Here is an 18,530-nt window from a genome sequence, read left to right on the forward strand (position 1 = left end):
ACGGAGGCAATCCTGGGTGCCCTCCTGCAGGCTCAACTTCCAGCCGCAGCCCTCTTACAGGTGTGGTCTGAGTGCCTCCGGTGCTACAAGCGCTGCAGCGAGTTGCATGCGGAGGCAGCAGCTGCAGCAGCGAAGGAGCAGCAGCAGCTGATGCAGCAGCTGCTGGAAGACAGCAGCGACGAGCTCTGTGCCTCTTCCGCGGAAAGGCAGACGCCAGCACAAGACAGCCGTAATCTGCTGCTCCAGCGCGAGCTGCTCCTGCTGCAGAGGCAGTCGCTCCTGAAGCATCTCCCCGCAGAAGCAGTGGAGTGTGAAGAGCCGCTTAGCTGACTTCTTGCTCGCGAGGCGAAGAGCAGTCTCCCCATTTCTCTCCCTACCCCTTCCGAAGCAGCAGCATCTTGGCTACAGCCGCAACACCTTGACTCCTGCGGCTTTTATGTCGTAGCAGAAGACGCCCTCGCTTCTGCTGCTACGCCTCCAAATTTTGACCAATCCCCCTGCGTTGCTGATCCTGCCGCTGCAGCTACCCCCCTCCCTCTGTGTGCTGCAGGTGTCTGTCTATTCGCTTTTTTCCTTTTGCTAACTTACGCAGCCTAACTAGCGGCAACGACACGTGCATGCGAACGTAGCACCTGTCGCCCCTCACTCTCGCCACGCGCTAATTTAAGGCTTACCCCCTCAAGGCACTGCGCGACTGCGCAGGGGGTGAGACACGCTTGCATGCAGCGGCATCTGCCGCTGAGAACGTCGAGGAATTTTTTTTGAACGCTGCTCGGTAGAACCACCGAGAAGGAGGTCTTTTTCAGATGGCTTGGCTGCTGCTCCGCTCGAAGCAGCAGCAGAAGCACTACAGCCGCCTGGGGATCCCCCTATTCAAATAAAAATGAGGCGAAGCCTACTACACTCTAGCTCGAACGAAGCTAGAAGATACACGGCAGCGCTTCACGCACACACGCGGCTCGTGGGAAGCGCTGCACTGCTGGTGCAACGTCGCTTCTACAGCCGCTCAGCGGTGTGTGCCTAAAGCCTCGCGGCTGACCAAATTCTCTCTCCTGCGGGAGCCGCTGTGCGTTCGTGCGTTCATCGTCTCCCTATGCGAAAAGATACACTGCCTTGCTCAAGCCGACTGCAGCGAGAAGACGCAAACTGGGGTGGCATGCCAAATCCTTGACTGGCTGCCTCGGTCCACGAAGAACTGCAACAGCAGCGGAAGGCGGCAGCAGCGCCGCAGGTGTACGTACACCGGCGCTTGGGTTCGCTGCTGCTTCACGCAGCGCGAACACCAACACCTCAGCGCCAGCAGCCTGCAGACGCAGACGCAGAATTCCCCATGCGCATGCACACGAATGTCGACCTACGCGACGTGGTGACACGCGAAAGGGCCGCCTATTCGGCGCGCTAGTCATCTAGCCAAAGTAGATCTCCCGTGTTTCTCTCCCAACCCCTCCTGCCTCCCGGCTAGAAAGCTAAAAAGGCGCTAACTGGCGAACACGGTGGTAGATTTCGTGCAGCCTTGCACGAATTCGCAGCAGTACAGCGATTTTTCCCGCCTAAACGCCTAACTGCTGCTACCCCTGCTGCTCATTTATGCATGTACACGTATCGCCTCCTGTTTCTGCTCATGGTGAGGCACAAAAGCACACGCCCTCGCTCAGAAGGCTCCTGCGTCTCACCCGCTGCGTTGAAACGTAGAGGTAGCCTCCCTCAGTACTTAAGGCCAGAGAAGGGCTTGCGTAGCAGTCAATGTCGGGCACTTGGAGGCGCATCAGCTGGAAAAAACAAGAGACACCGCACCGCATGCAACCGGTGTGAAATCTGTCAAGCATGCGGGAGAGGCATCATTCTTTATCCCCGTCAACGCTGCTGCAACCAGAGAGTAGCGACACCGTTGGCAGCGGCCGCGTCTCGCAACGGCGCGCATGAAGGCTGCACTCTGCATGCAATGGCGCAGCCACACACATACCTGCCGTTGTGTGTGTATGCAAAAGACAAGCACAATGCCTGTGCTCAGGCATGCACACAGCCACCCCTTCTTCTTTTCAGCGGCCATACGAAGCACCGAAACGCCACACGACTGCGTCTGCAGATGCCGCTGCAGACGCTGCCGCTGCGGCAGCTGCCCTAAATCTTCGATGCAAAACACCTCCGACTCCCGCCGCAGCGTCTTCACGTCAAAACATGAAACAACAAGTGCCTCGTGCAACGCGATTGCAACTTTGTCCCCGCTGTCGGAGAGAAAGCACAACGCGCTGCAGATGCCTCCCTGAAAGTCGTGGTGGAAGAGCACGTCAAACAAGCCGGAGGTGCTCTGCTGTCTGTACACCTGAACGCGAACAGAAAAAATACGGTCACCCAGCAGGCCCTTCCTGCTGCTGCGGATACGTTTTGATCGGGAAGTTTTTTAGCTGGCATGCATCTAGGCGGGTGTTTGTCAAGACTTCTGACTTCTATCTACTCGTGCTCCCCGCTGCAAGACAAGGTGCACCACCTCCGCACAGGCGTGCCAACCCCCTTCACCCCTTGAAGCCTACCGCCATCGATCCGTCTCTAGAGATGCTAACAAGTGTATCCCCTTCATGAGAAAACTCGATGCCAACCACTGCTTTGCTGTGCACCTTCAGATGCTGCAATACGCAGCCTTTCGTCGGTACTGAGGCTCCGGAGGCGATCTGCTGCTGCTCCTCCTCCTCCTGCGCAGACGACAGCGGCGACAATACGAACTGTCTGCATGGGGGTTTGGGGGGGAGGAAAAGGCGTCATTAATCACCTCCGCTCAGGAAGAGGATCGAAAGTGAACATGTGCTGCAAATTTACCCATTGAAGAAAGAAAATACCGCCATCGAGAACCCCTGCGGCTAGGAGGAAAGGTGACCTCGCCAAGGCACCTGGGGTGTCTGTACAGCAGGGTGCGCTGCTTTTGCGGCTACCCTGATTGCTCCTCGTGCAAACAGCCATGCAGATGGGGGGGGAAGTAAGGCCTGTCCACTGGCAGATCACTTCACAGGAAACAACGGCGCTCGTGCTGCTGCTGCTGAGAGCCTTGTTGTAGTTGTTGCTGCTCGCAAGGGGAGGATCACAACTTATCTGCAAAAGACAAACGGCCTTGTCAGCTCCCCCTACTGCAAGCAGCGCGTTGCTGCTGGTGGGGGAGGAAGATCTGTCCGACAAGTTCGCATCTTCCGGCACGAAGGTGCAGCAAAGCAGGTTGTGCCGCTGGACATACACTGCGTCTGTCGAGACACTGTCTGTCCCCGCGCTGCTCGCAACCTGCGCGCCGTTTTTCTCGAGAAGGCGAAGTGCGTGAGTGCAACAGCAGCGGTGCTCCTGCTCATTCAGTTTTCCCCAAGCTGCTGCTACAGCCGAAGCCACAGCGGCTTCTGCGGCTGCTGCCAACTCCTCCTCCTCCTCCTTCTCCTCTTGCTTCTCCTCCTGCTCCTCTGCCTGCCACGCGCCTTCCTGAGGGGGCAGTACCTGAAAGCCGTTGAGCGGTTGCAGCACTTCGAAGCTCTCAAAAAGGTCTTGTGGCTCGAGTCGCACTCTTGTCAGGGAGCTGCTTGTTGGTGCGATCGCCTGTGCTGCGTGAACAGCTGGGAAGGGAGTTGCCTTAGGCTGCGCGTCGGAAGGCCCCTCGGAGAGGCTCCCCCCTATACTGCAACTCGTCTTGCTGTCGCCACGCAAGATGCATGCTTGCTGCTCGAGCGCAGTCATCGCTGCAGCGAGAACTGGCCTCCCCCTGAGGAGCTGCTTCATCAGCAGCGCATCGGCGTCTTCCTCGGCGTCCTCTGGAGAACGCGGTGGCGGCGGGGGTGGTTGGTGCTGCTGCTGAGGCTTTGGGGGAAGCCAGGCATCTGTAAATTCGAAGAAATGCGGGATATACCCCACGCCGCTCTCGGCCTCTAACGCAGCCGCGGCAGACGCAAAGCCCGTAGTCTTCAGATACTGCAGCACAGCCTGAAGATTCCGGTGAGTTTCATCGACGTTCGTGCAGTTCAGCATCTTTGGAGCTGCTCCTGCGACCGTCGCTGCGAGGGGAGGGCTGTCTGTACACCTGGTCTCCTGCGCGCTGCGTGTATCGAAGAAAGCCAGATCCCCGGTGCTGCTGTTGGAAAAGGAGCTGTAGCAATGCTGGCAGCTCTCCAAATGCTGCTTCGCGGAGGACGAACAGCACAATAAGTCGGGGTGGTGCAAACTCTCCATCATGCGGTCTGCCGTGATCGCGCGAAGTGCCCTCTGCGGCAGATCCTGCAACAAGTGACGCCACGCGATCACACGGGCTGCTACAACCGCAGACACCTACAGCTGAGCCTAAAAGACGCGATTCTGTCTAATTTCATTCATGCGAAAAAACCCGAGGGGCATTATTCTCGCAGCTCTCGGTGTTATCCGTAGGAGACCGGGTGGCGCCCGGACGCCTCTGGCCTCCACTCCCCGAGGTTGCAGGAGCTGTACGTACACCAGAGGGTCCATAAAATCGCGATCATTATGTCACATACGCCGCGAAAAAATATGAAAGGCAGCCCTCTGAGGCGTCGGTCTGTGTACTACCGAAGACACCGTCAGGCAGGAGGAGGCGCAACCAAGTGTCGATGATGAGGAAGCTGCAGCGCCTTCGTGGCAGCAGCCGCCGCTGCTGCCACGAAGGCGCTGCTGCCGCTGGATCTTTGCGGGAAGCTTTCCTTGCCAGATGCCTGTTAATCAGAAAAAGAGTGCTACACTGCTTATGCGCATGTGCGGCGAATATAATTCCTGAGGAAGGCTTCCAACAGCAAGGCCTGCCGCGCAGATGAGCAGCTGCTGCAGCAGCAGCAGCAGCGGCAGCCGCGTCTGCCACCGATAGAAGAAGCTTCTGGAGTCGCCACGACAAAGTACAGCGCCACCAGGCGCGCATGCGGCAGCAGAAGCAGAAGCAGCCGCGAGCGAGAGACAGAGAGAGGCACTTCTTCGGGAGCCGCCGCTGCAGGGTACACGCTCCTTGAGCTGTGGGGAGGGGAGCTACTGTCAGGAGAGAACCTCCCCTCCTTGGTGTGGCGCTGCTGATGGTGTTGCCGCGGCAGCAGCAGCTCGTGCGTCAAGAATGCTGCAGCTGTGGCGAAGGGCAGCCTCGCGAAGAATACCCCTGCCTGCTGCAGCTGTAGCTGCTGCTGCACCTGCAGCTGGTGCTGTCGGCAATTCAGCGACAGCAGCAACAGCAGCAACAGCAGCAACAGCAGCAACAGCTGTATCTACCCCTCCTCTCCAGCGTTGGACCCTCACCACTCGCAAAGCAGGAAGCGCATGCAGCACTGCGTTTTCAATCCCCGCAGGTGCAGTCTCACCGCAGAGATGCAGCAGCCTCTATGCTCGCAACAACAGCAGCAGCAATAGCAACCCCATCAGCTCCACCCTCTACGTAGCAGCTACACCGCCGATCCCTTTTCCGGTATGGCGCATGCACAGCTACCCCTCCAGCAGCGGTGGGAGTGAGTGCTTCCCCCAAAACAACAACAACTTTCTGTTCTCTCGAAGCCTCTCCGCACTGCAGCAGCGCCTCCAACAAATGCAGCAGTGGCGTGCCGCCTCCTTTGCCTCGAAGGGATTACCTGCCCCCTCCTTTGCAACGGCAGCAGACTGTGCGAAGCCTCCATTTGTTTTTGCTGCTGCTTCGCCGCTGTCATTTGGATCGCAGCAGCACCAACAGCAGCAGCAGCTGTATCAGCAGCACCCCGTCTCGGCGGCAGCAGCAGGTGCTGCTGGCATTGCAGGATCGGTGCAAAAAGAGGAGCTGCAGCAGCTGCTGCATGCGCACAGGCTGCTGCCACACGACGCAGCGCTGCTGCAGCGGCTGGCTGCAGCCCTCATTTCCCAAGATCGACCAGCAGAGGCTGTGTCTCTCGTGGCGAATGCAGCATCAGCTGCTGGTGCGCCTCCCATCTCCGATGAGCTGCTGCTCCAGTGTCTTCAGGCAGCAGCAGCAGCAGACTCGAAAAGCAGCAGCAGCAGCGGGGATGTGCAGCGGCTGCTGCTGCTGCTGCAGCAGCGTCGCAACAAGGCAGTCGGCGACGAAAATGTCGCAGCAGCAGCAGCAGCTGCTGCTGCTGCTGCCGTAGCCGCCACGGCTCGCGTTTCTTCAGGAGCTGCAAGCGGCCTCTCGCCGGAGGCAGCAGCGCAACTGCAGCAGCAACAGCAGCAGCAACACTTCCAGCAGCACTACCAGCAGCAGCAACACCACTTCCAGCAGCACTACCAGCAGCAGCACCAACAACAACAGCGCCAAGGGGTGGCTTATTACTTGCGAGGGCTGTGGAGCATTTTGAAGGCGTTCATGTAAATGCTGAGTCTCCTTCCTTCTGGAGCCGCTGGATCGAGTGTCTGTGGGGGTGTTCATGGAGAGTTACGTGGTTTCGAGGCGGAAGTCTTGAGTTTCTGTGCGAACTTTTGCGTGCGTGTGCCCTTTCGTTTTGCAGCACCGGCAGCTACAAGCTCCTGCTTTCGCCGTTCGTCGGAGTCTTGCTCTTAGTCGGTTGTTTGAGCGAACTGCTGAGGCTGGCTTCCGCAGCTCTCAAGGGTGAAGGCTTTGGTGCTGCAGCAGGGGGCAGCAGCAAGTGGGTGGCGGATCGCATCGTCTCTCCGGAAGACATCAAGGATTCCTTTGACAGCGTGAAGGTGAGACTCAAACGCGTTAGCCTTAGAACGCAGGAAGAAAACGCGGGCGAAAAAACGGGGAGAAAGGGGGGAAAAAACGGGGAGAAAGGGGGGGAGGAGTAGTAGCAGGAGCAAGGGAAGGGAGGCGGGGTGGGGGTGGGTGGTGTTTTGTTTTATTTTTGTGTAGAGGACTGTATATGCTGATGTTGGGGGATTCTTGTTGAGCGATCGCCTTTCTTCGCAAAAGCGTTTCTTGCCTCGCGCGAACGGATGCCTTCGAGTCAAGGCTCTCGCGGCTGCATGCAGGGATACGAGGAAGTAAAGAAGGAAGTGCGTGAAATCATTGAGTATTTGAGAGATCCTGAGAAATTCCAAGCGATCGGCGCGAAGCTTCCCAAAGGCATTCTCTTGCACGGACCCCCCGGTAAATTTCTCCTTCCTACTACGCTGGAAGTTGTGTGTCTTGACATCTGTCTCTATCTGCGTCTATCTGCATCTATCTCTCTCTCAAGTTGGAGCTTTCGCTTTTACGCATGCGTCTCTTGACGTTTGGCTACGGCTTACGTAAGGGGAGAGTGCCGCGCAGCATTTGTTTTTTTTTCACGGAATTCTGTGAGGAGTGGAGAGAGAGAGAGAGACAGACAGACAGGCGGGGAAAGGGTGTGTGTGTTTTATGTTCAGGCACCGGAAAGACGCTTCTAGCACGCGCTATTGCGGGAGAAGCAGGAGTGCCTTTCCTGCATGCGTCGGGATCCGACTTCGAAGAGATGTTTGTCGGCGTGGGTGAGCGGCGCTGTGTCTCTGTATGTCTGTATGTATGTGTATGTATGTCTGTATGTATGTGTCTGTATGTACGTATGTATGTGTGTGTGTGTCTCTCTCTCTATATATATAAATGTACATATATTTATCCATTTATTAATATTCATATGTATATCTTAATATATATGTATATATATATATATGTATATATTTATTGATTTATATTCATATATATATCTTAATATATATATATCTTTCTCTGCTGCGTCTACTTGGGCGCATGCGTTGAGTCGTGCTGCGCATGCTCCCCAGTGCTCTTCTCTGGCTCCTCCTATGCATGCACATTTCTCGATTTTTATTGCAGCTGGCGATTTTCTCGGAGGCTTAACGGCTTTACTCTAACAGAGTGGCCGCTGTTGCGATGCCTGCGACTCCGCCTTCCCCTCCATGCGCATGGCAGCAGTTTTCCTCGCCTACATCTGTGCTGTTTCTCCCTCTCTCTCTCTCCTCTTCTTGCGCACTGTTTAGGCGCAAGCCGCATAAGGAGTCTCTTTGCAGCAGCTCGAGCGAAGGGGCGTTGCTTGCTCTTCATCGACGAGATCGATGCAGTAGCAGGCAGCAGGCGACTTGACACCAGTGGCAATTTCCGCCAAACACTTAATCAGCTTCTTGCAGAACTAGATGGATTCAAACCGGTACAGACCTTCCTCCTCCACGAACCACGTTGTGCTGCTGTTTTTGCTTTTGCTCCTGCTGCTTTTGTTTTTGCTGCTCCTGCTGCTTCTGCTTTTGCTCCTGCTGTTTCTGCTTTTGCTGCTGCTGTTTTTGTTCTTGCCACTGCTGGTTTTGCTACTGCTGCTTTTGCTGCTGTTGTTTTTGCTACTGCTGCTTTTGCTGCTGCTGTTTTTGCTACTGCTGCTCTGTTTGCTGCTCCTGCTGCTGCTCCTGCTCCTGCTGTTGTTTTTGCTGCTCCTGCTGTTTTTGCTGCTCCTGTTTTTGCTGCTCCTACTCCTGCTCCTGCTGCTGTTTTTGCTGCTCCTGCTCCTGCTGTTGTTTTTGCTGCTCCTGCTGTTTTTGCTGCTCCTGTTTTTTGCCGCTCCTGCTGCTGTTTTCGTTGCTGCTGTTTTCGTTGCTGCTGTTTTTGTTGCTCCTGCTTTTGCTCCTGCTTCTGCTGTTATTTTTGTTGTTCTTGCTCTTGCTGTTGCTGTTTTTTGCTGTTGCTGTGTTAGCGCTTCTTTCCAACCCCGCTGCTGTCGACATGCCTTACACTGCCACGGCGTTAGTCCATCGAGACTTCGCTCCTCGCAGTTCTAACAATGATGTCATTCACTTTGCATGAATCGGCTTGCTACGCACATCCTTCTCGTTTCTTGCGGATTTAAGCTTCTCCACACACTGACACACACCATCTCGCCTTCCCTTATCGGAACGCCTCTCCACGCCTCCCTCCACACCTACCCCTGCTTGTCGCTTCTGCCAGCATTTCTCTGAATGCTCTTTTTCGTCTATTCATTCTCTCGACTACTTCTTCTTCCTCCTTATTTTCTCTCGACTGCTTCTTCTTCCTCCTTCTCTCTCGACTGCCTCTTCCTTCTTCTCTCGACTGCCTTTTTCCCTCCTTTTCTCTCTCTCGCCTACTACTACTTCTTCCTCCTCCTTTTCTCTCTCTCTCTCGCCTACTACTACTTCTTCCTCCTCCTTTTCTCTCTCTCTCTCGCCTACTACTGCTGCTTCCTCCTCCTTTTCTCTCTCTCTCTCGCCTACTACTACTTCTTCCTCCTCCTTTTCTCTCTCTCTCTCTCTCGCCTACTACTGCTGCTTCCTCCTCCTTTTCTCTCTGAACTGCCTCGCTTTTGTCCATGTGTTTCCGCCTGCCCTCCCCTCCCCCCTCCCTCTGCCGACCACGTCTCTGCTGCCTTTTCGGCTTCTCCCCGTTCTGCCTCTCCCGCGTTTTCCCTCCCTCCCTTTCCCCCCGATCGCGCGTGTCTCTCGCGCCTCGTCGCCGCCGCAGTGTGGCTGCTGTAACGTGGCTGCTGTGACGTGCGCCGTGTGTCTGTTCGACTGCCGCGCAGACTGAAGGTATCGTTCTCATCTGTGCAACCAACTTGCTGGGATCGATCGACTCCGCACTGCTGCGTCCAGGTCGTGTGGATAAGACAGTCTTCGTGCCTTTGCCATCTTTAAAGGAGCGACAGGAGGTGGGTGGCGCTGCTTGGAGCACAGGCGTAGTAGCGTGCGCAGCGCCTGCGGAGTCGCAAGCCGCTCCTGCATCTGTCCTCTAGGCACAGACAGCAGCCGTTTCGCACGGCGAAGGGGCAGTCAGTTGGCGTGCGGCTTGCGTGTCTTGTGCGGACTGCTGAAGATGCTGGAGTACTACGCCTCGCGCGTGCAGCTGTCTCCGGATGTAGACTTGTCTCTCTACGCGTCTCTTACCTCGGGACTGACTGGAGCAGACGTTGCCAATCTCCTGAATCTTGCAGCCATACGGGCAGCCAGCAGCGGCAAGCAGCAGGCACGTTTTGGGGGGTACCTTCTCGACGCGCGCTCTCTGCGTGGAGAGTAGCGGCTTCCCCCTCCTTCTCCGCATCCTCTCGTCTACGCGCATGTCGCGGCGCAGTTCGAGAGACTCGCCTGCATGCGTGCACGCATGCGGGCGAGAGAGAGCGAGGCTCTTCAATGCATTGCATCTTGCCTGCTGCTTCCCCACGTAGCCTCTCTTGGCGCTCTGCCCCCGCAGCGTGCGTCTCCTGCGGCGTTGTTTTGCGATCGATCTCGCGCAGCCAAACTGCTGCTGCTGCTGCTCCTTCTTTTTCTTAGGTCACAAATGCCGAACTAGAGGACAGCTTTGATCGACTCAAAGTCGGCAACAAGCGAAGCTCCGCAACGCTTGAAATCGAAGAGAAAACTGTCACTGCGTTTCACGAGGCAAGCACGCACATAGGGGGGCAGGGGGGAAAATCGTAAATCGCGTGCACACTGGAGCTGTGTGTGATCGGCTTTTCACCATTGGTAGCTCTTTGGTGCACTTCTGCGTCGGCCGTCCCTTCCTGGGGTGTATATGTGTATGTGTATATGTATGTATGTGTGTATTTGTATGTGTATGTATATGTGTATATGTATGTGTATGTATGTGTGTATATGTGTATATGTATGTGTATGTATGTGTGTATATGTATGTGTATGTGTATGTGTATATGTATGTATGTGTGTATATGTGTATGTGTATGTATATGTGTATATGTATGTGTATGTATGTGTGTATATGTGTATATGTGTATGTGTATATGTGTATGTATATGTGTATATGTGTATGTATATGTATATGTGTATATGTGTATGTACGTAGGTGTGTATATGTGTATGTATGTGTGCTGCCGCCTCTATCGCTGGCGTTTTTTTCGCCGAGCACATGTTTTGTCTGCATGCGGACTCTGCCGTCGTAATTTCTGTGCCGCAAGCGCCTCCTCACTGCTTTTGCTTCGGCACAGAGAGTGGTCTGCCCGTGCATTTTCGTTTTGTCGTCTCAGGGAGGGCACGCCTTGATGACGCTCTACTCCTCTCACGCGGCAGCACTCCACAAAGCCTCCATCCTCTTCAGAGGCAACGCCCTAGGGGTCACCTGGCAAACCGAAAAGAAAGAAAAATACACGGAGAGGCAAGTCGAGCGCCTTCGCTTTCTTAACTCTGAAAGGAAGGTGCTCTCTGCTGCGCCAGTTTAATGCATTCGGATGCGTAGCTGGCCGCTTAGACGCTTCAACTAGTCGCTTTAGGCGACTCCGCCTCGCCTGCTTGCATGCGCGGCTCGTAATACAGACTTCTAGGGGCCGGCGCAGCGTACAGTCCATCGCATGCGGCGACCGCATGCGCAGACAGACAGTCTCCGAATTAGCAGCCAAATCACGTGCACTTCCTGGCACAGACAGACGTGCGTCACGCTGCACTTCATGTCACTTCACGGCGCTGAGCCGGCGGGAGGAGGTGCTTGTCTTCAGGTTCACCGACTTCTTCGATCAACTGAAAATACTGCTGGCTGGGAAGGCAGCCGAGGAGCTCCAATTTGGCAGAGACAGAGTCTCGACGGGGTGCCTTAGCGACCTGCAGAAAGCCACGCAGATGGCGAGACACCTCGTAAGCGGCAAGGTCGAAACTGCGCACAAAAGCGTTCTCTGCAGAACCTTCGTTCCCAATTTTATAGAGGGCCTGCAGCTGCTGCTTATGCTGCAGCTGTTGCTCAAGCTGCATGCCTTCGATGCGCCGTTTTGCCGCGCGAACGTGTGGCGAGCTTGCCGATAAGGCTCCTCGCTGAAAGGCCTTTGCGAGTCGCTCTTAGAAGGTGGTGTCTGCTGCTCTGTGCTGGAGTGTTGGCTTGCGTGTAGGTAACATCCTTTGGGGTTGGCTTGGAGGACGACTCTAACAGCGGCAGCAACAAGGGTACCAACAACAACACGGCTCAGGGGAGTTTAGGAGGTCCTTCCAGTGTGTGTCTCGACTCCGTAGAGGGGGTAGCCTTGTCAGAGTCGCTGAAGCAGCGAATCGAAGCAGCGACGCAGCGGCTTCTCTCTGCGGCTTTCGAGGAGGCGCTCGGCGTTCTCAAGGCAAAGCAGGACGAACTGCAGCGAGTAGCGGAGGTAGGGCACTGCTGCTGCCTTGCTGCTGCCTCTGCTTTCGCCTCTGCTTTCGCCTCTGTGGCTTCTTCTGAAGTGGTCAACATGCAGCACCCGCTGCCCTTGCCGTAGCAGCACAGACAGCCTTTCGCGATCCAATTTTTTCGCCTGCATTTCCTGCACTGCAGGCCTTGCTGAAATACGAGACTCTCACGGCAGATGAGATACGGGCTGCTGCTGCTGGCACGCTGAACCTCAACAAGGAGCAGCAGCAGCAGCAAGCGCCGCAGCAGCAAGCGCAGCAGCAGAAGCACGAGCATTCCGAACAAACGCAGCAGCAGCAACACGCAGCAGCAACAGCAAAAGAAGCAGCAAAAGAAGCCATTGCAGCCGCTCCCAGCAGCGCTAGCAAGCAGCAGCAACAGCATGCACAGATACACCGAGACGGCAAGGAGGCAGGTCAGTAAACGGTTTGCTGTCTGCAAGAAAACACAGAAGGTTCAAGGCAAACAGAGATCATGGATCTGGCAGTACCTACCACCCACAATAGCACTTGCTTCAAAATCAATGGGAACTACAGAGTTGCAGCAGGTTTAGCACAAAAAGAGCAACAAGGCATTGCTTTTCGTAGAGTCACTTTCAATGCACACCACGCCTGGGGGCGTGATATGCGGCTTCTGCGACAAGAGCGGCAACGCGAGTTCTTATTGAATGTGCTCTAGAAGAAGAAGGCGATGCAAGCCACGCTGAAGGTTTAGGAAAGGGGTGTAGCCAGGGAGGAGCACGTATAAAAAAAGCGTTAGGCTGTCTGTTAACCCTGCTCCCTAGAAACATCTCCGCTTAAGCCGGACACAAACGCAAGCATCTGAAGCTGTGTAGGCATATAGCAGGCTTTCTAGACAGGGATAAGGCAGCTTGCACGAAGCGGGAGACTGCCAGCTTTCACATCAGGTGCAAGTGATATTGCACTGGGTGGCATCCACACTGGCGCCTCTCCGGCAGAAATACGGGATTCTTCTCCTCATTGCGGTATTTGAGAAGCCTTAGATACATCTGTAGAAGTCTTTTACTAAAATAGCTAAATCCCCGCACACCTATGTGGTAAAGCATGTGCCAAAAAGGGGCTGGTAGCTGCGGGGAGGTCCGTAAGCTGGCGAGCAGCTAGGCACCCATAAAAAACGAAGCTTAGAGACTCGCACTTTGTGCAGGCATGGGAATATCGTCGGTACGGGGGCAAAGCCGCGAAACGTGGTTTGCAAGTGCTACGGAGAAATACCCACAGTATGTAGCATGGGGGTGGTGTATGTACACCCGTTTTTCTATCGATTTTCCGGGCACCTACTGGGCCGGCGCTCGAGTGCAGGGCTCTCGCAGGTAAAAGTACGAAAAATCGTTTGAAGAAAACCTTTTGAGGGGTACACTATTGAAAAGGGCTCATGATGGTCATCAACATAACATGAGATTTTAGCTGAGCCGCATGTCCATGCGAACATGCCGGTGAGGAGGGTGTCGTGACAGCCAAACCACGTGGTGCTAGCGAGAACACATCGAAACGGAAGCCGATGGGAAGAAGGCTTCAAAACCAAGGGAAATACTCACACTCAAAGCGCCTGCTTCCAGCACCGGACCCTACTTCAGAGATACCTGCTATCGAAGATAGATACGATTATGTGTTTGTGTCGTGAGGCTGTGGTCCACACATAGGCTTAGGATGTTTGAGGTGTATGGCCACGACTCCAAGAAACCTAGTGCCGGAAGGCATTTGTGAGTGGTGATTCGAAAGCGGCGCGACAGTGGTGGCAACATAGAACAACCTTGCAGTTAATGAAAAGGTCTCACCCGTATCCTGGCTAGAGGGGTGGTTTTGCTGTGGCGCATCAAGTTTCTAAAAAAACCCTCGAGTCGCATGAAAAAGAACCACAACCAACGGGAGATCGAGGAGCTTTTTGGCTGAATTTCTCTGCTGGTTCGCCCAGTGCCAGGCGAGACCATGTTGCGTCCCTTGAAGAACGATGTACACGAAGGATGCATGAAGGCCAAATGGAGAGACATTAAGACACAGTCCTAGTGCTCTCGTAAGGCACGGAAAACCAGGCTAAAGCGCAAATATTAGATGCGTCTACCTCTATAAATTCCTAACCCTCTCGGACAGACCGACCGATATATATATAGTCACATAGGGATGCGTTTAGAAGGGGCTGATGCTGTAGATCGGCAGCATGACGTTTCAAAGGTGTCTCGAATGCGGTGTGAGCAAGCTCCTGCCTTTCCTACGGTGATAGTGGAGCCTACAAAAGAGATGCAAGGCTGGCTATGCGCTATTAGCTCCGTGGCAGCTTTTTCACACGTCTGCGCACTGCCACGCGAACACGGAGAAAGACGGTGACACGACGCAGGCATGCATGCAGAGGACTTGTGTCACAATTCGCCTTTTAGATGCTTTTGACATGAGCAGCTGCTTAAGATCTGCCCGCACGTCTTCTCTGTAGGTACTGTGGACCAGCCGGTTCAAAAATGTGCGACACCCACGGCTCTTGAAAGTATTTACTCGCCATCCTATCTCGGCAGGAGAACGTGGCCTACTGGAATGTGAGGAGAGGAGCTCCCAGCTGCGAGGCATCTAGACTTGCCGAGCTAACCAACACGCAGGAGGCGGCAGAAGAGGAGCACTCAACACGTGAAGCTGCAGGCACCGTACGGCTCCACTCTCTTCCTTAGTTTTCGAGGGTAGCCCACCAGTGTGGCTCTCCGTCAGAGGCAACCATAAACACACATTCAACCCAGACTCGATGCAAACTTAGTGGTAAGTTACTGTGTATCATTGCGGGAACCTGCGCCTTGTCCTTCCCGCGATTGCATGGCTTCCCTACATAGGGGGAGAGGGACTGCTAGGCTGCTCGTAGCTGCACCCTTTAAGCTCTCCTAGCATTCACAGCAGCTAGTCGCACATTGCATCGAGCTCACACACACACACACACACAATACTAGTCAGTTCCTTACCATTTTTAGGAGTATATGACTAGAGTAGTACAAACTTCTTAAGTGTCGTTTTAGCCCGCTTAAGCTTCCCCTATTTTTACATAAGCATCCTCGTGCTTCGTGCCTGTTCGTCAGGACCAGCTCCGTGCAGGAACTGCGAAGGAAACTCGTTCTATCATCACTCCCCACTCAAAAGCATACACCAAAGCACTGCAAAGGAGGATCGCAATGTTGTGCATCAACTGCTAGGGTGAAATGTACAAGAAGAACGACACACACACTGGCCAACAAATGGGGGGCCAAATTAATATGGCCGTGGCTGCGCGATGCTTCGCTCTCGTCGGAGCTTTGAAATGTCTGAGCCTCCTGTTGCAAACAAACTCCCGTAACATCTTTAAGGGTGGAACATAACGGCACTGGTTCAGCAATGCCTCCGAACCTCACGGAGCAGCAATGTCAGCGTGGAAACAGCCGATGCATTCAGCCCAGTAAATTTCAAAACTCCGAAAGAGTCAATAGGATAATGTGCGGACAACAAAGTTGAGAGCGGCTGCGCACAAACTGGAGTGTACAGAGCACCCTGAGAATAATTATTAGAGACTTGGCAAGCAATACTCAAAGATGAAACTAAGCGTCTGGCACACTGTGCGCCAGGGGAGGGCGAAAACCAAGAAAGCTCCAGGAATATTGTACATTCCGACTAGCCATGTGAGCCAAAGGAGCCGCAGTTTTTCTTCGCAGGCAATACGAAGCTCGCGAACAGTGCCTGCTTTGCAACCCACAGAGGCCGATGTTCCCCACACCATTGCACTAGAAAGTCTCGTTAAAAATCCAGCCCTTCTACGGCTCCATGTGGACCCTCTGTTTTCACACGGAATGCGTGTCAGCGCGGCATGGTCTGAAAATAATTCAAAGTAGTGTGAAACTTTTCTACAAGCCTATATTGATAGTTTTATGGTTCCCCCGTCAGTAGGGAACGTGATAGAGGCACAAACTATTGCTTCACGGAATACCAAACCGCCCTAGTCACTTGCTCGCCGCCTTTTTCGTTTGGTCATACTCTGGGCAAAGCTTGTTTGACCCACCAGAATCAAAATCTCAAGCTGAACACACACAACCTATAGATGGCTAATCTGCACTAAATACTTCTACAAGAATTCGTCAAGACTTGTCTAGCTGGATCGCCTGCCTGCATATCATTTTTATTGCCGAGTGACGTTAGCTTGATAGAGCACTATGCAATGTGTGCCTGCGAGCAAGGTCCTACGTGCAACTAGGTGTGAATGCTCCGAGATCCTAGAGGATGCAGGTACAAGCATCCTAGCTGTTCCTCTCCCCTCATCCAAATAATTCTGTGAGCCTCAGACACAAGGAGACAGAGCACGCATTTACTTTTTACCGAGTCAATATTACGTGCGTGGTTAAACGTCTCCCTTTGTGTAGTTTGAATAAGGCCTTACAGTTGGTAGCGCTACACGGTTCCATGCGGATGCTTCCAGCTTATCCACTGGCTGTGGACGCAATGGGATATCAGGGTTCCGTACAAAAGCAGTATGCGTTATGTCAGCCTATTGAGTCATTCAATATTTTGATTTTATTTGGCACCATAGGGGGAAAATACGCTCGGCAACTGAAGGGGCTTGTGAGACAGTGCCTGTTGGGGCAGCACAGGCTGGCCTGCACGCAACTGTGAAGATAAGGTCCCTTCTGCTGCCAGAAAGGCATGGTTTTCAGTTTACATAATGTTGGTGGGTGCGCCATCTGGAGAGGCACCGCGCTCATTACCCTTGTATGAACAGAAAGCGATGTTACTTGTGGCATGTTTATTTGAGGGAGCAGCATTTCCATAGCGACTCTATTCGTGCAGAGGAATTTGCCCGCCTACAGAGATCAGTACAGTGCAAACCTTCATAGAGGTCTGTGCGCAGTGGTTTGTGCTGAGATCAACCCAACAGCAAGCTGTGAGAGAGCCGAAACTGTTCGAGCAGGGAAATTCAACAACAGACCGGTATATCAGCCAGAAGTGATAATGTGTGGCTTGCAAACGCCGTAACGTAGACGAACAGCTGCTTGAATAAAGGATTTTTCAGGTTTACCCGAAGTGACACGTCCTGTAGTCTCAGAATGGCAGAGACTCAGTAATAATGCAACCGACCAGTGACGCTTTAGAATTGATGAACCACTTGAGTAGAAAGCAACTGAGTGCTCTAACTTCTCCTGCCGGGGACCCCACAATTCTTTCGAGTGAGTGGAGAGGGACAGCTAGGATGCTTGTAGCTGCCCCCTCTAGGCACTCCATGCATTCACATCTAGATACGCGTTGCTCCTATCTCGCAGGCACCCACTGCATCGTGCTGTATCAAGCTGACAGTCTCTGCAGTAAACAGGTATATGAGCAGGCCATCAAATAAGGCACGTCTTCACTAGTCTTTGTATGATCGGAGTAGGAAGTGTTTAGTGTAGCTGAGTGTAGCTGAGCCTGCCACTCCAGCGCTGCACGACGTGACTGCGTAACTCCTGAGGGTCCCCTTTCGGCTCGCGACTGGCCCTGTGGTGCATCAGCCGCAAGGACTAGCGAGAAACCACAAGATAGCATGGCAGCAGTGCAAGAGAGCAGGATGCTGCCACGAGAGAATGCTCATCAATATAGGCACCAGCATGCGTGTGCGCATATTGTACGTAGTAGAACTGGAGAAGGAGCTCACATCGACAGCGCTAATGCTCTATGAAGAGCCGTCCGCTACGGCACTTGACACCGAACCTACGTCTTCGCGCAAACGGTTTCAGTGGGTTCAACGAAAAATCGCCTTAGTCCAACTAAGGCCAAGCGCGTCCTCCGCACTCGCTTGCCTGATGCAAAGGGGTGTCAGGGAGGCTCATTGAGGCTATTCTGGCGCAGCGCATGGCTGCCAGCACTCTGGAGGAGGCCACTTCAGCAATACTCGGCTTCCCCCCAAGCGGCCCTGCCGAGTGGTGGCTGCCTGCTGCCACCACTACTCTCGCAGGTGTACTAACTGTCTACACACACACACATACACACACTGCGTTCGTTTTGCAAAACGTCACGGGCTTGGTGCGCGAGCCGGTGCAACACTGCATTAAGGGTGTCTCGCCACAGCGACACCACCAAAATGACGAAGAAGCAAGGTCTTGCAAACCGTGGCCTCTCCGTCGTTTTGCATGCGCAGGAAGAAGCGTCGCTCGCAGCCCTCTGCGGGGCTGAAGCCTGCGATCCATGGGCCCCGCTGCCTAAACATGCACTTTTTTTGGAGTCGCGTGTAATTTTACCGGTTTATTTGTTTCCCGTTTTTGTCTGGAGTGTCTTGCGGGGGTCGCATGCATGCCGCCTGCCGCCTGTGTGATCGGCCCGCCCACCGTTCTCGCGCTGCCCCCTGCCCGCCACTTTTCGGGTGTCACGACAGCTGCGCGCGTGCAGCTCGCATGACCGCCGGAGCAGTGCCGATCTCCGCGTTCTCGCGCACTCCGCGGCTCATTCTGCGGAGAATTTCCCGCAGCAGCCCTTTCAATATCTTTTAACGCCCCCGCTCCCCCCGCTGCAGCAGG

General features: G+C 54.2%; 2 protein-coding genes across 2 annotated transcripts; both read right to left on the bottom strand.

Moving 5' to 3' along the window:
• Positions 1 to 1,091: 1,091 nt before the first annotated feature.
• Positions 1,092 to 6,084, bottom strand: LOC34620764 (the record flags this gene model as incomplete). Its single annotated transcript, XM_026336957.1, has 6 exons — positions 1,092 to 1,304; positions 1,964 to 2,323; positions 2,532 to 2,690; positions 2,815 to 3,587; positions 3,651 to 3,996; positions 6,055 to 6,084. Coding segments are annotated over 6 exons (1,881 nt in total), but the record flags the coding sequence as incomplete, so codon positions are not given.
• A 2,090-nt stretch (positions 6,085 to 8,174) lies between these two features.
• On the bottom strand, positions 8,175 to 10,891 carry LOC113147202 (the record flags this gene model as incomplete). Its single annotated transcript, XM_026336959.1, has 5 exons — positions 10,771 to 10,891; positions 10,388 to 10,426; positions 9,817 to 10,195; positions 9,377 to 9,659; positions 8,175 to 8,234 (listed from the first exon to the last, which is right to left on the bottom strand). Coding segments are annotated over exons 1-5 (882 nt in total), but the record flags the coding sequence as incomplete, so codon positions are not given.
• Between the last annotated feature and the right edge of the window lie 7,639 nt (positions 10,892 to 18,530).

The sequence above is a fragment of the Cyclospora cayetanensis genome, unplaced genomic scaffold, assembly GCF_002999335.1.
Source record: "Cyclospora cayetanensis isolate NF1_C8 unplaced genomic scaffold, CcayRef3 CcayRef3_contig_157, whole genome shotgun sequence".
Lineage (NCBI taxonomy): Eukaryota > Apicomplexa > Conoidasida > Eucoccidiorida > Eimeriidae > Cyclospora > Cyclospora cayetanensis.